The sequence below is a fragment of the Poecilia mexicana genome, unplaced genomic scaffold (genome assembly GCF_051168715.1).
Source record: "Poecilia mexicana isolate PSO_F unplaced genomic scaffold, ASM5116871v1 scaffold_12, whole genome shotgun sequence".
NCBI classification, from domain to species: Eukaryota; Metazoa; Chordata; class Actinopteri; order Cyprinodontiformes; family Poeciliidae; genus Poecilia; species Poecilia mexicana.
The window spans coordinates 3,842,854-3,856,395 of record NW_028263381.1 but is presented as its reverse complement, the minus strand read 5'-3'; the positions used below and the strand labels follow the sequence as shown (position 1 = coordinate 3,856,395).

The 13,542-nt window shown below is 39.3% G+C and overlaps 2 protein-coding genes across 2 annotated transcripts; one reads left to right on the top strand and one right to left on the bottom strand.

Annotated features, from left to right (window-relative positions):
• The first annotated feature begins 888 nt into the window (after positions 1–888).
• tmem150c (transmembrane protein 150C) lies at positions 889–7,762 on the top strand. The gene is made up of 8 exons (XM_015002140.2): positions 889–1,067; positions 3,161–3,244; positions 4,231–4,284; positions 4,377–4,412; positions 4,501–4,568; positions 5,187–5,314; positions 5,387–5,570; positions 6,704–7,762. The coding sequence occupies exons 2-8, from the start codon at positions 3,171–3,173 to the stop codon at positions 6,913–6,915; spliced, it is 756 nt and encodes a 251-aa protein (XP_014857626.2). The 5' UTR covers positions 889–1,067; positions 3,161–3,170; the 3' UTR covers positions 6,916–7,762.
• Positions 7,763–8,380: 618 nt separating this feature from the next.
• enoph1 (enolase-phosphatase 1) lies at positions 8,381–12,773 on the bottom strand. Its single transcript, XM_015002139.2, has 6 exons — positions 12,423–12,773; positions 11,842–11,943; positions 11,505–11,707; positions 11,235–11,367; positions 11,010–11,133; positions 8,381–10,219 (listed from the first exon to the last, which is right to left on the bottom strand). The coding sequence occupies exons 1-6, from the start codon at positions 12,504–12,506 to the stop codon at positions 10,080–10,082; spliced, it is 786 nt and encodes a 261-aa protein (XP_014857625.1). The 5' UTR covers positions 12,507–12,773; the 3' UTR covers positions 8,381–10,079.
• Positions 12,774–13,542: the final 769 nt, after the last annotated feature.

The window sequence follows — 13,542 nt, the reverse complement described above, 5'->3', positions numbered from 1 at the left end:
CTCTATTTTTTAAATTTTTTTTAGTTTGAGCAACTGGAAATAATAATGTTTTGAAATTGCCACCAGAATAATGAGTCTCGGCTAAAAATTAGGTTGATGGCAAAAGTAAGTAAATAAACCTTAAAACCACCAGTGGGATCATGTAAAAGGAAAAACCAAAAAAGGTTTTCCTATTAGCTAAAAATAAAAAAATAAAAATCATTTTATTAATGAAATATGAATAAACTTGTCTTTCAGGACTGATTCTTATTTTACATTATCTTTTGTGAGAAGCCTGTCTCGATAAACAGCAGAAGCAAACTTATTAGTTTAATTTTTTTTTTAATTCTTAATGTTTAGTGAGATTATAGTTTAATAGAATTGCTTGTGTGATTTTTTTTTAAATTAAATTTATTTTACATCACAGTAAAAAAAAAAAAACATGGTAACGATACAAAAAATAATCTTGAATCTATGTCTGCGCAGGAATATGAATAACTTAGTGAAGTCTGGAGTTCCAGTAATCAGCGATAGATGTGGAGCCATGGTCCACTGTGTTCTCTGGTTTATTCAAAATTATGAAGAAGCACATGTAAAATCACTATTGAGTCTAATAAACTCTATAGTTATACTTTTTATGTAAAATGTATATGTTAGCATTTGATATACAGTCATTGGATTATAATGGGAAAATCATTTATTGCTTCAATGTACGTCAAGAATAATAATAAAAAAAGTAAATTTATTTTAAATCATAAAAAAATCATGGTTTTACTCTATAATACCACGAGGCATCATGAGGCAAACATGGTTCAGTGTTTTCCGTCCTTCATTTTCACTTCAAGAGGCTCCTGCTATAGAAAACAAATGAGCCAATCAGAAACGATTTTGTGCCATCACTATTTTTTTTGTATAAAAGCAACATATTTAGGCAGAAGGGTGTGGAGCCCGAGAGCAGCCTGGTTCTGTTTCCGTCCATTCAAACCGTCCGGTTTGAATGCAGCTGAAGCATCAGCAAATCTCAGCAGGAGAGAGTTCATTTTAGAGGTCGTTTCCTATTCAACTGAACCCACCGAACCCACGGACAGGTAAGGCCTCACACAGTAAAACACCAGCTTTCACCGTCCTGCTTTAGGACGGAGGAACGCGCCGTTTCGAGTCGGGACATGTTTGTGACGTTATGTCTGACTTCCTCAATGTGTTATTTAGCGGTAGAATACATTTCTCTCGGTATTTTTCGACAATTTAAGTGTTAAAATATGGTCACAGCGAAACTGTCACTCCAGATATGAGGAGAACCTTCATTAGCTGCAAGGAAACGCACTTCCTTTCACCAAGTTTAATGGTTGAACAGCAGCAGCTCAGGTTCAAACATAATCAGCTTAATGTTATCCTGCTTTCATCTTCCCTAAAATTTATTTTAAGAATTCATTTCATTGCAAAAAAAAGGGGAAGATGTAACATTTCTAAGAAGAGATGCATTCAATTCAGCTCAATTTAAAAATACTTGCAGGGAAATTAAAGGAACTGAAGGATTTAATTCAACTCATTTCAAAACTGCCGTTGTTTAAAGTGAAATTAAAGGAAAGGATCTCTGGTAGCAGACAGAAAAAGAGAAGATGGACAGCATTCTCAGGCGAAGAACCCTTCCAGTCTCCTGCAGAGAAGAGCAACGTGTTCTTTCCGTCTGAGCAGTCAGTTCACTTACATCTGAACAGAATAAAAAGGCCTTGAGCCGAGGTGAAGAGGATCCAGAGAGCTGCTGTGTGTTTGAGGAAATCACCCCAAAGATCTCCAAAGACTGCAGCTCTAACTTGGAACTCTTCCAGCACCAGAACCCCGGAGCCGAGCTAAAGGCTCATCAGACCTGCAAGGACGCAGGCCTTCATCATCCATCATCATCAGGCCGGTACAGAGGTTCAAAGTCTCCTTCTAGTGTTCTCAGTTTCAGGAGTTAGGGAAAGGTGTGTTAGATTCAAGTTTGATTTCCTTTGATTGCTGCTGCTGGATTGAGCTGTTACTGAGCATTAGAAAAACGTGTAGCATGTCTGAGAAGTTGTGAACATTCAGTTAATGTGTCGCTGTGATGTTCTTCGATGACTGCAGTGCTCAGCTACCTAAAAGCCATTTTCTTGTGTTTCTTGTGGATTTTTATGTTATAAATGCACACAGACCACTGAAGTGGACATGAGTGCGTCATACAACACACTACTACTGGGCATCCAGTGCAAGTGCAAGAAAATTTTTTGTTAAATCCAATATGGCAGACAGACGAAAAAGCAACACAGGAATATCCTGTTTTTACTGCAGAGGACTCTTGCAGGTAAAAATGAATAAATAAATAAAATCAAGTATCCCCTAAGGACTAATACTACTGATGTATTTTCCAAATAACAACTTTGTATTTGGAGAAAATTAGAACTGATCACCTATAAAAAAAAGAAAGAAAAAATCCTGCCTTTTTATATGCTTTAAAAGAAAATCAAAAACACTTTGGAAAATAAATCTTGACATAAAGCATCATAATTCATGCATGAAAGGGTTAGAGAGGTTTTTACATGTTGCTTTTACCTGTAAAAACAGACCCTTGATGCTAAGGACGGTTTTTATTTGGTGTGTATGTCTATATTTGTACCATATATTTTTTTTAATTTTTATCCTGCTTTAATTTGGGAAATTCCATTATAAATTAAAAAGTAGCACACTTTTTGTGTTTTGTTTTTAGTTTGTTTTTGCTTGATATAATCCTTCTACCTCTAACTAACCGTGTGTCATTAAAAGTGCAAAATGAATAGAAAAAGAGCAAATTTACACCATAAGACAAAAACAAGACTGTGCAGCAATTTAAAAATGGCATTAAAGAAATGTACAGTTGAGAAAGATTATTTATAATTATATATATATATATATATATATATATATATATGAATGTGTATTTGTGCATGAAAATTAAACAGACAACTAGAAATGGAAAAACTGAAGATGATATAAACCCTTATTTGGTTATTTGCTTTCTGTGCTTTAAAGCTAACAAAGAGCTCATTGTCTTCATGTGAAGTAATGCTATGTGTGTGTGTGTGTGTGTGTGTGTGCGTGTGTGCGTGTGTGCGTGTGTGCGTGTGTGCGTGTGTGCGTGTGTGTGTGTGTGTGTGTGTGTGTGTGTGTGTGTGTGTGACATCAGATTGGAGAACATGTGGTGGTGCCGACCGCTGGTCCTCTTGCCTCCCATCCTCTCCACGTTTACTGCTGCTGGACTTTGGGTCGTGTAAGTTCAACCTCTTTCTGACTTTTATTCAGAAAAATAAATAAATAAAAAATTAAAAGAGTTAATGCCTAAACATTAATAGAGATTGGACAAAAAAACAACTCAAGAATCAACACGACTCATCAATAGTTTTGCTTTTGAGTTGGACAATCAAAACTGTAAGCAGGATGTGTAAAAAAAAATCTGTACCTTTAATGAATTCATAAAACAGAAATATACAACAGTGAACTACCATTAATAAATGCACTCTTCATTTCCTTAATATCAATTTATTAAGAAATGGGGAAACATTTTAAGTCTAACAGTGTTCATATTCCTAGATTTAATTTTAAAGAAATATTTTATTTTTACTGACATGCTTTGTGTGATTGGGGTAAAAATCAACGTCTTGATGTTATTCTGATGGAGAATCTGTGGACAGATTAGGGTGATGGCAAGGAGTGTTTCCATCCTCACAGAGCTCATCACCAAACATAGATCATCAAAAATACCAACATCCACACCAAAAACCTGTTTAACAATTAAAAGGAGGGTTTGATTATCATAATACCAAGAAAGAAAAATATTATGTTGATGACTGAAAACGCTACAAATCATTTCCAACATACCATTCTTCATTGTGAGTTTAATGGTGCCTTCACACCAAACGTGTTTGGAGCTTCAGGCGCGACTGGTTTACATTCAAAGCCTAAGTGGAGGCGCGTTGAGGGCCGGCGCCATTTCAGCCGTTTGGAGCGTTTTGACGCCTTGAACGCCTCCGACGCTCCACATAGACTTTGAACGTAAACACTCCAAACGCGTTTGGTGTGAACGCAGCATTAGTTAAAATGCAGATCGGTTGTTTTTATTGACTTTGTTTTTTTTTTGCTGGTAAAAGTCGAGTAAAATGTAACGTTTTTTGAATGGTGGATTCTCCTCCTCTGCAGCGCATCCTGTTCCTAACACGCCTCTGTGCTTCTGTTCGTCCACCTTGTGCCCTCAAACAGGTACTTCATAGCTCGCCACAACGGGAAAGTGCTGCCTCTGACCTCAGCATACAGGTACCACTTACCCTCTCTGAGGGACAACCAACATTTACTCAGCGCAGCCCTGGAACAAGATCTTCTTTTGTTTTTGTTTTTTTTCTTTCTAGAAAGAAAAATGGATCTGAATATCCTCCCTACATAAGGTACTCACTGCACTTGTCCTACATTCTCCTTTTAACAGTGAAGCTGGAGCTGCTTGGTGTTATTTTATCATACTTTGTGTTTTATCAGCTTCACAGGGAATTTCCCCCCAACCAGCTGCTACTTCAGTGAGATCTTGAACCTGACAGCGTTCGCAGGTAAAGAAACGCCGTTCACATTACAAAGTCCAGGCCGATGGCGTCAGGCGTCACCAGGCAACGTCTGAAGGCAATTGGTTGCACTCAGAGAACAAAAGAGGCTGAATGCTTTTGCACACTGCATCCATCTATCCATTTTTTTTACACCCTTGTCCCTGGTGGGGTCAGGAGGGGTGCTGGTGCCTATTTCGGGCATTCACCCTGAACGGTTTCCAGTCTGTCGCAGGCAACACAGAGACAGACAGGACAAACAACCAAGTGCGCACATACACACACACACACACACACACACACACACACACACACACACACCTAGGGAGAATTTAGAGAGACCAATTAATCTGACAGTCATGTTTTTGGACTGTGGGAGGAAGCCGCACTTTTCAGTTTTTTATTTGCAAAACAAAATGTGTAGCATCATGTATCATTTTCTTTCTGCTTCATGATTGTACAAGACTTTGTGTCACTCTTTCACATTAAATCCCAATTAAATATATTAATGTTTTTGGTTGTTGTTTGGCAAAATATGTAAAAGTTTGAATACTTTGAAAATCCTAGTTGTTCTATTTCGAATGAATTTTCTGATCATGATTGGCTTTTACCAATCCTCTGTTTCAGCGTTTGTCGTGGGCATCCTCAGGTACTTTCAGGTGAAGACCAAACTAGACAAGCGGTGGCTGAACATTTTCAGTCTGGTGTGTTTCTCCGTCGCCTGTTTTGGGATGACGATTGTGGGAAACTTCCAGGTAACCCCTGATCATTAAGAAATGAACTCCAAATCCGGACTGTGACAGACTGACTCGCGTCTGTTTTTGTAGCTCCTTGAGATGTGGGTGATTCATAACGGGGGCACGTTGCTGGCGTTTGGACTGGGCAACTTGTACTGCTGGCTTCAGTCTTACATCACCTGGAAAGTTAACCTGAACAACCAGGGGAAGGTCTTTGCTATCTGCCGTGTGGTGCTGTCTGCAGCCATAACCTTCTGCATTATTCTACAGCATGGTATCCTTTCACTCCGACAACAGGTAGTACCAGGTAAAGGAAAACTTTCGACCCAGTCTCAGGTCTTCTCCAACCTCTAGCAGGTTTTCTTCAAGGATTGTCTTGTGTTCAGTTACATCCATCTTCCTGTCACCTATGTCTCTGCTGAGGAAAAGTGTGGTTCTGCTACCACCATCTTTCGCTGTAGGAATGGTGTGTTCAGTGTTTAGTTTCTTTTCCTTTACACGTAGTGTTTTAGAAGCAAATTCCAAAAGGTTCATTATAGATCTAATCTGTCCAGAGTACCTTCTTCCATATTTGCCTTCTTGCCTATAGACACGTTGCACCGTGACATCACAAAGATCCTGCCCCCCAGCTCACTGCTGGAGGGCAAAATCCTGCTAGCCAATGATGACAACCACTGGTTTTAGCTATCAAGTTGTCAACATAATGCGCTAAATCCTAAATGTATGTGTGACACATGACAGAAAAAGGGATGCAGTGCTTTGCTACTAATTGTCAACATTAAAACTAGAGAACAAGTTGTTCTCTAGTCCCTTTGTTTGGTGGACTACTCTAAATAATAATACCTACATCTCCAGGTTTTATTATTTTAATGGAGTTGTTCTACCGTGACAGTGCAGCTATGGGGGCAAGTAAAATAAGTCTTTTTGCCCTCCAGCATTGTGTTGCCAGATGTAAACCATAACATGCAACGTGTCTATAGTGAGAAAAAAATTACATTTCTTAGCTCCAATTTGTTGACCTGAGACAGAGAACGGTTTATTTGGAGGACATTAATTAGCCTGTTGATTATTAGCAGAAATGTTCTAGGATTCTTTTTTGTTTACCAGTGTTGGGCGTCGCTAACTAAAAAGTTAGTCATGCTAACTCAGAAGCACTTAAACTAAACAGTAGTTTTCACAACAGCCAAGTAAATTTAGAAAAATTCATGTAGGAGAACCTAAGTGGGGTAAATGTTTTCCAAATTATTAAAAGGGCTAAAGGGCTAAACCAAAAATTAGCTCCGCTATTAGCGCATTAGCAGAAGTGTCGTGCCCCCCACTGTTTGCCTTTGGTCTTAATGTTATATTTATGAGATTTAATGTTCAGTTATTGCCTTCCCGTCTTCATCCTTGACTCTCCCGATGCAGTCCTGGTTGTTATCCCCCACATGCACACGGTTCGCTGCCAGTGGGCCGTGGTCATGCTCTTCCTCATATACATCAGCACTTTTGCCATCGACTTTCGTCACTGCCGCTTTGAGGTGGTGTGCAGAGACACGGTGGAGCGTAAAGATTGGCGTGAAGATCCTGATGGCTATCCCGATGGCAAAGAGCAGGAGCCAGAGCAGGAGCCAGAGTAGGAGCCAGAGCTATAGGAGTGCCACAAGGTCTTGTGTTTGAACACCTGCAGATGGTGAACATATCTCACTATTCAAGTTGGTTGCAATGTCATGTTACAATGTTATGCTTTGTTTTAATGCTTCACGCACACACACACACACACACACACACACACACACACACACACACACACACACACACACACACACACACACATATATATATATATATAATGTTCATGATATATTGAGATGTTTTAATAAGATACTTGATACAGCTTCATGTCTACATCTAAGCAAGTTTGGTTATTTTTTCTAACTGGTGCTGATCGCCGCTAAGCTGGATGTGACACCACAATCCTGCACTGATGGAAGGCAGACAGGCTGGCTTGTATAAATCAGATTGAATCAATGCAACAGCTGAATCGCAGTGTGGGAAAATAAATTTAAGTCAGGAACTGAGCCTGGATTTTATTAAATGTATCACAGAATAGAGAACATTTGGTGGTTTGGTATCATTGAAACTGGAGACATGGGGTTAAAGAACAATGTGTGAGCTCTAAAATTTTTTATTGGATTATAATGTGTGAAACTGTGGACAAGTAGACAGAGGAAAAGTAGAACTCATTAGGCAATGAGGTTCTGGACTGAATCCTTTGAAAATGTTGACCTCCTTGTTATAGGAAGTCAACATGTGACTGGATTAGCTTTGGTAAAAATATCACATCACCAAACTGGAAAAGATGCCAAACAAATTGATTATTTTCTATTTTTAAAGCTGGAAAGTGTTCTGTTAATAAGTTGAGATTTTCATGACAGAAAAAATTTGTACTTTTATTTTCGATTAAAAGAATGTATGTTACTACTACAGTGTTGTACTTTATTTCTATTCTCTTTTGTTCTGCATATGTCATACTGGTGAAAGATTCATTCAATTCAGCAGGGAAATATTTCAGATGTTTATTTCAATCATTCTGGCTTACAGCTACGAAAAACTAAAAATCTGTTTTACTAATTCTGAGTGTTAAATACATAAGACGAATAAAAAAAATAAGTAACTGACACCTTCCACGTTGAGGAGAAAACCACAAAAAGTTATTAAAGCTGGATGTTCCATTGATGTATCCAAGCATATTAGATAGGGTAAAAAGTTGAGTGGAAGGAAAAAGAGTCCAGTGAAATAAGATGGAATCTTTTATTCTTTATTGTACATCTGTGTCTCTGTTTAAACTTGGTTCATACAAAATTTTATGTATCCCCTACTTATAATGACACTGAGTAGCTGTTAGCTAAAAGCTCATTTCGCTAACAGCTAATTAGTTGCTCTTAGCAACTTCGCCGAAACTGTCGACGAAGATGCCGACAGTTTCCTGCTAGTAAAAGTTTAGATATTCAATCATAACATACCCAGAGTCTTGTCAAATAAACAAATAAATGGTTTTCATAGTTTCATTTTAAAACTGTTCAAACTAAAGAGACGCAGGTGTGAGAGAAAAGGTGTTTATTTCTGGATTAGTACCGACTCTGTTTACACATTTGATCGTCACTCCAGCATCGTTTCGCTCCTCCCTTACAGACGACACACATGGCACACGTTAAGACAGACACTGTCCGCCTGAGGCGGGGTTAAGACTTTCACTCCGCCGCGGCGGAGCGCTTCTACACTCTAAAACACGACTAGAGGTCCCGACTGAAGCGCATCTCGTAGTCGCACAGGCAGACGACGATTTACAAAATGGGAACGGTTACATCACGCTCGTACACAAACAGCTGGAAAGTGGCAGTCAGACACACGGTTCAAACGTCAAGTAGTAACCTCACAGTTTCTGCGATTGTACAGCACCTATCCACAGTCTCACCGTCCCGTTCGGGTTGCCATGACACCGACCTCCCGCTTCAGGTCGTTACATCACTCTGTACAAATGAAGAAGGCATTCCTGCCGTGATTTCAGGGATACAAAACGCCAAGCAAACAGTATTCAGCTTTTCCACATTTTGTCAAACTTCTATGTATTGTATGGAATAGACCAACAAAAAAAGGTGCAAATAATAGTAAAGTGGAATTATTTTGCAGCACCTTTTACATAAATTTGTGATTTTTTTTAAAGCTTTATTTTCAATTTTTTACATGGTCTTGTAAAAAATGTTAACGTTGCACATAACCTTCCCTTTCCTCCGATTTTCTCATCAAGTTGTAATCTTTCCTTTCTCAGAAAAAACCGACTTCTGTAGAGAAACGATAAAGGATTGACTGACGAGCAACAAGTTTAATATGACAGAATTGCAAGGGTTAACTCATCTTAGCTTAAGGTGGAGAGTTGCAGCGGTCGGTCAGAAAAGGATGAAAGTGAAATTTAAGCAATTGGTCCGATTTGCAGACAAGTTGCAACGATTGGTGAAAATTGCAAGAACAATGACGGAGTTTGCATTCATAGTATCTCCCTGTAGAGACGGAGAAATCCAGACGTTCTGTGAAAGTGTCACAGGTTCGTTAGAGAACAAACAGGGTGGTAGGTGTAGAGATGTTTAAAGGACTGTTTGGCCTTCACTTTAAAAAAAAAGAAGAAAAAAACAATTTAAAGAGCAACAATGCAAACCATTCTGAAAACATCTCCACGGAGGTGGCAGCATAATGTTGTGGGGTTTTTTTAATGGAAAGAAAACCTGCAGGAGAGCCGTAAAACACTGGAGAGGGAAGTGGAGGGACCCAGAGCAATGTTTTGGTGTTAGAGCGGTTTAGCTTAGTCATGCAGGGTACATGGCAAGTTTTCATCATTACAAGAAAACATGGTGGTGGCAGCATCATGTTCACCTGACTGAGCCCAAGAGCCACAGCAAAAATTTGGTCAATAAAAATGTTTTTAATCATGTACTTCATTTTCATCACAATTATGCATGACTTTTTGTTGGTCTATATATATATATATATATATATATATATATATATATATATATATATATATAAGCTGAAGTTTGTAGTTGTGGCAAATGACAAAATGTGGAAACGTCTGAGGAAGAGGAATACTTATTCAAGGCTACATAATTAGCCATACAGTGAACAAAAAATAATAATAAAAAGTCCCAGTTCCTGCCAACAGTCAAAATCAAGAACACCAGAGTAGATTAAAAAAAAAAAAAAAAAAAGAAGGTCAGGGGTGGTAGAGGAGAAGCGGACTGCGTCAGCGTTAAGCTCGCCCTGTCAGCTGAAGTTGACTAAAGGAGGTAATGAGGTTGTAGTGGGCGCTCTCCTCGTCCGTCAGCTCCATGTTTCCGGGCCGGACCACCAGCAGGACGTTCAGCCCGGCTTCCTCCGCCGCTTTGGCCTCTGCAACCACAAAACCACGGGTGAGGACGGTTTGACACGAGGTTTCGCCGCGAGGCCAGTTCGCTCTCCTGCCTGAATACGACGACAGCTGACCGAACGTTTACGACACAGTCAAGAGTTTTTCAACGTGAACTTGGACGGATCCCACTGTAGATCTAAACATAACACCTGAAGCCTCTTAATCTGACTTCTAGTCTGGTATCGGTACGAGAGAGCGTAGTCACATAGTGAAGAGAAATTATTATAAATATTTGGTTTTCACCTTGACAAAAATTACTACAATCCAGAGACACTTTTGTCATGTCAGTCCAGATAAATAAAACAACATACCTCACTATGAAAAAATAAAAAAAATGAAACATTTTGGTAAATACCTTCTACAGGAAATCTGCTGTAATTTTTATATAGCAACTATTTTATTAATCTTTTTAGGTTTTAATGTAAATAAAACCTTTTTTAAAAAATGACGGCTACATTTTCTTTTATTTAATGTTGACATTTGCTAAAAGTTTCCAGAATAATAAGAAAAATTGTTGTAAATAAATTGATTGGTACTTTTAGTGTCATTTTGTTATTGAAATTAAATAGAATCACTCCATGAAAAACTGGAAATTAGCTCAAATCTGAATTTGCAGTTATATCAATTATTTTTTTTTTTTAGACTTCAATTGTTTCTTAATCGTTTTTAGTCAACGTTTCTCAGAGCCGCTGTGACTCTGGAGCAGCAGAGCAGACACAGGAAGCCAGTGTAACCGGCTCCTCCGGTCCAACGCGGTGAAGCGTGACTCACCTCTGCTGACGTCGGTGAGGAAGGTGATTTCTTCCGGCTGACAGCCGATCCGCTCGGCGATCTTCTCGTAGCTCTTTGAGTCCACTTTGGCTCCTATCGTGGTGTCGAAGTGGCCGTCAAAGAGCTGAAATCACACACACACACAGGATCGGAACGGTTAGGACAACATGTCAGTCCGAACTTCGTGGAAGCAAAACCCCCGTTAAATCTAGATGAGCGGCTCACGTCTAAAACGTCTCCTTCCACAGAGTATCCGAACAGGAGCTTCTGGGCCTCCACGCTGCCAGAGGAGTAGATGTAAACCTTCAGGCCGCGCTCCCGCCACGTTTTGACGGACGGCACCACGTCGGGGTAGATCCTGTTCACAAACGGACACACACACACACACACACACGACATCGTCAAGAGATGTAGTTATTTTTTAAAAAAAATAAAAGAAATAAAAAAGTTAATTTTTAAATCTTGGGAAGAGAGCGAACACATCGGCGTACTTACTCGCCTTTGATTCTCCCGGATGTGTAGGCTGCCCTCCACATGTGGCCCTGCAGCTGCTTGAGCGCCGTGGACTTCCTGTCCGCCGCCATCTGCCACATCACGTTCTCCACCACCTCCCTGATGGCCTTCTCCTCGTCCGTGTGGACGGTCTGGTCCACGGTGTGGACGGGACATGCCCGGTTCTGCCTCATGTCCTCTTCGATCTGAAAGGACACGCCGGGCTTTTAGAGGGTCAAGTTAGATCGAAGCACAGGAGAGCCATCAGCACTTCCTGCTCTGTTCAGCCGCTGAGTGTTTTCCAGATCTCCAGTGGTTCTCAGTGTAATACACAACACACCTGCTTTTTGAGCAGGTGGACATCTTGTTTGCACTCATCTTCCTCCCAGTGTGTGGACAGATGATCCTCAAGGTGGTCTCTGATATAAGGAAACAGTATGTCCTGAAAAAAATAATAAAATCACCAATACAGAGAGTTAATTGTTTGCATTTCTTTTAGAAAAATTAAGACCTATAATGGATCTAATATTATGGTACATTCAGGACTCTTGGTCTTGATGCCTCTTAAGTAAAATACAAAGACAATTGGCAATTTCCATGGCAACTGACGTGACTGGGTAAAATAACAAAAAAAGGAAAACAATCTAAAAGGGGCTTGGTTGATGACGTCGACCTTCACCACAAGAGGAAAGCGTTATTTACGTCACTTGTCGTAGAACGTGAAGCTAGCATCAGGGATATGTATGATTTCTGAGCAAACAATGAAAGCAGGAAAGCTAAACACGAAATATAAAGACATTTGTTGGTTATTTTGACGGAAAAACAATGTTTTACTATGATATAGCCGATACCAGAAAGCTGTTAGCACAACAACTCAATCTTCTTTGAACAAGACTGTAGATTTAAACAAACAAAACTCGCCTTAACAAACGTGATTGGAGTAGTGGTTCCCTCGATGTCCAGTAAAAGTGCAGTGGTGCAGGCAGGAATTGAAACCGAGGCCATTTTTGACCCGAGCGTTAACTGCTGGCAGTGGGTTAGCTGATGTTAGCTAAGCTAGCAGCAGCAGTACTATGTTACAGCCCGGCAGGGCCCCTCTCCTCCCGCTTCTCCGGGCCGGACAGGTGGGACACGGTAGAGTTTAGCAACAAAACACCGCCAGTGGTTTACCTCTAACTGATTGAAGACGCCATTACCCCGCAATTAGCTACCGCACAAAGCTGTGACCAGCTCACATGTTCTGCTCTTGTCACTTCAGCATCCAGTCCAGCAGGTGGCGATATTATCCCCTTTGACGTCTAAGTAGACGCCATATTGTGAGTGGTATTTTGTAAACTATCTATCTGTCTGTCTGTCTGTCTGTCTAGTGAAACATAATATAGATTAAATACACAGGGTTATGTTTTCAAGTATTTATTCCTGTTAATAATCATGATTTCCCGCTTACAGCTGACGGAAAGCGACATTTAGCTATGCTATTTTTATTTTTAGAAAAATAATAAAACGTTACTACCACCCTTTCAGCAATATTTTAACACAAAAAAATAAAGTTAAATAACTTGGTAGTAACCCCTAATATATTTATGTGCGTTTGTATTATTTAAGGTTAAAACTAGCTCAAGTGTTTTGTTGTGTTTGTCAATTAACGGTGTTTTTAACACTAAAATGAGCATGTAATACTGTATACAAAATTATCCACTGAAATACACTAAAAGTAAACTTCTTTGGGCTTCTCTTCACCAAATTGGAACGCACAATATGACGGGCACTATGACGTCTCGTTTGTAGTCCGACTAGAAGTGCACCCTATGCTTATACATTATCATTGTAATGATGAAACAGTTATATTTGACATCATTTATTATTATTATTATTAGATAATTTTTCAAATAGATATTCTAATCAACATAAGACTCAGAGTTTGTAACTCTCTTCTTTATTTATTCTCACATTTATTTACTGTATTTGTTTATAGAAAGACAGCTGATTTCTTTCTGATATTATATATATATATATATATTTTTTTTTTTTTTTGTTACTA

What these genes read in the sequence shown, in the direction of transcription:
- tmem150c (XM_015002140.2), top strand. Translation starts at nt 3,171, where the DNA reads ATGTGGTGGTGCCGACCGCTGGTCCTCTTGCCTCCCATCCTCTCCACG. An exon ending in CCTCTGACCTCAGCATACAG is followed by an intron (nt 4,285 to 4,376) that starts GTACCACTTACC and finishes TTTTCTTTCTAG; the next exon opens with AAAGAAAAATGGATCTGAAT. An exon ending in GAACCTGACAGCGTTCGCAG is followed by an intron (nt 4,569 to 5,186) that starts GTAAAGAAACGC and finishes CCTCTGTTTCAG; the next exon opens with CGTTTGTCGTGGGCATCCTC.
- enoph1 (XM_015002139.2), bottom strand. Translation starts at nt 12,506, where the DNA reads ATGGCCTCGGTTTCAATTCCTGCCTGCACCACTGCACTTTTACTGGAC. An exon ending in CTCCAATCACGTTTGTTAAG is followed by an intron (nt 11,944 to 12,422) that starts GCGAGTTTTGTT and finishes TATTTTTTTCAG; the next exon opens with GACATACTGTTTCCTTATAT. An exon ending in TCCGGGAGAATCAAAGGCGA is followed by an intron (nt 11,368 to 11,504) that starts GTAAGTACGCCG and finishes GTTTGTGAACAG; the next exon opens with GATCTACCCCGACGTGGTGC.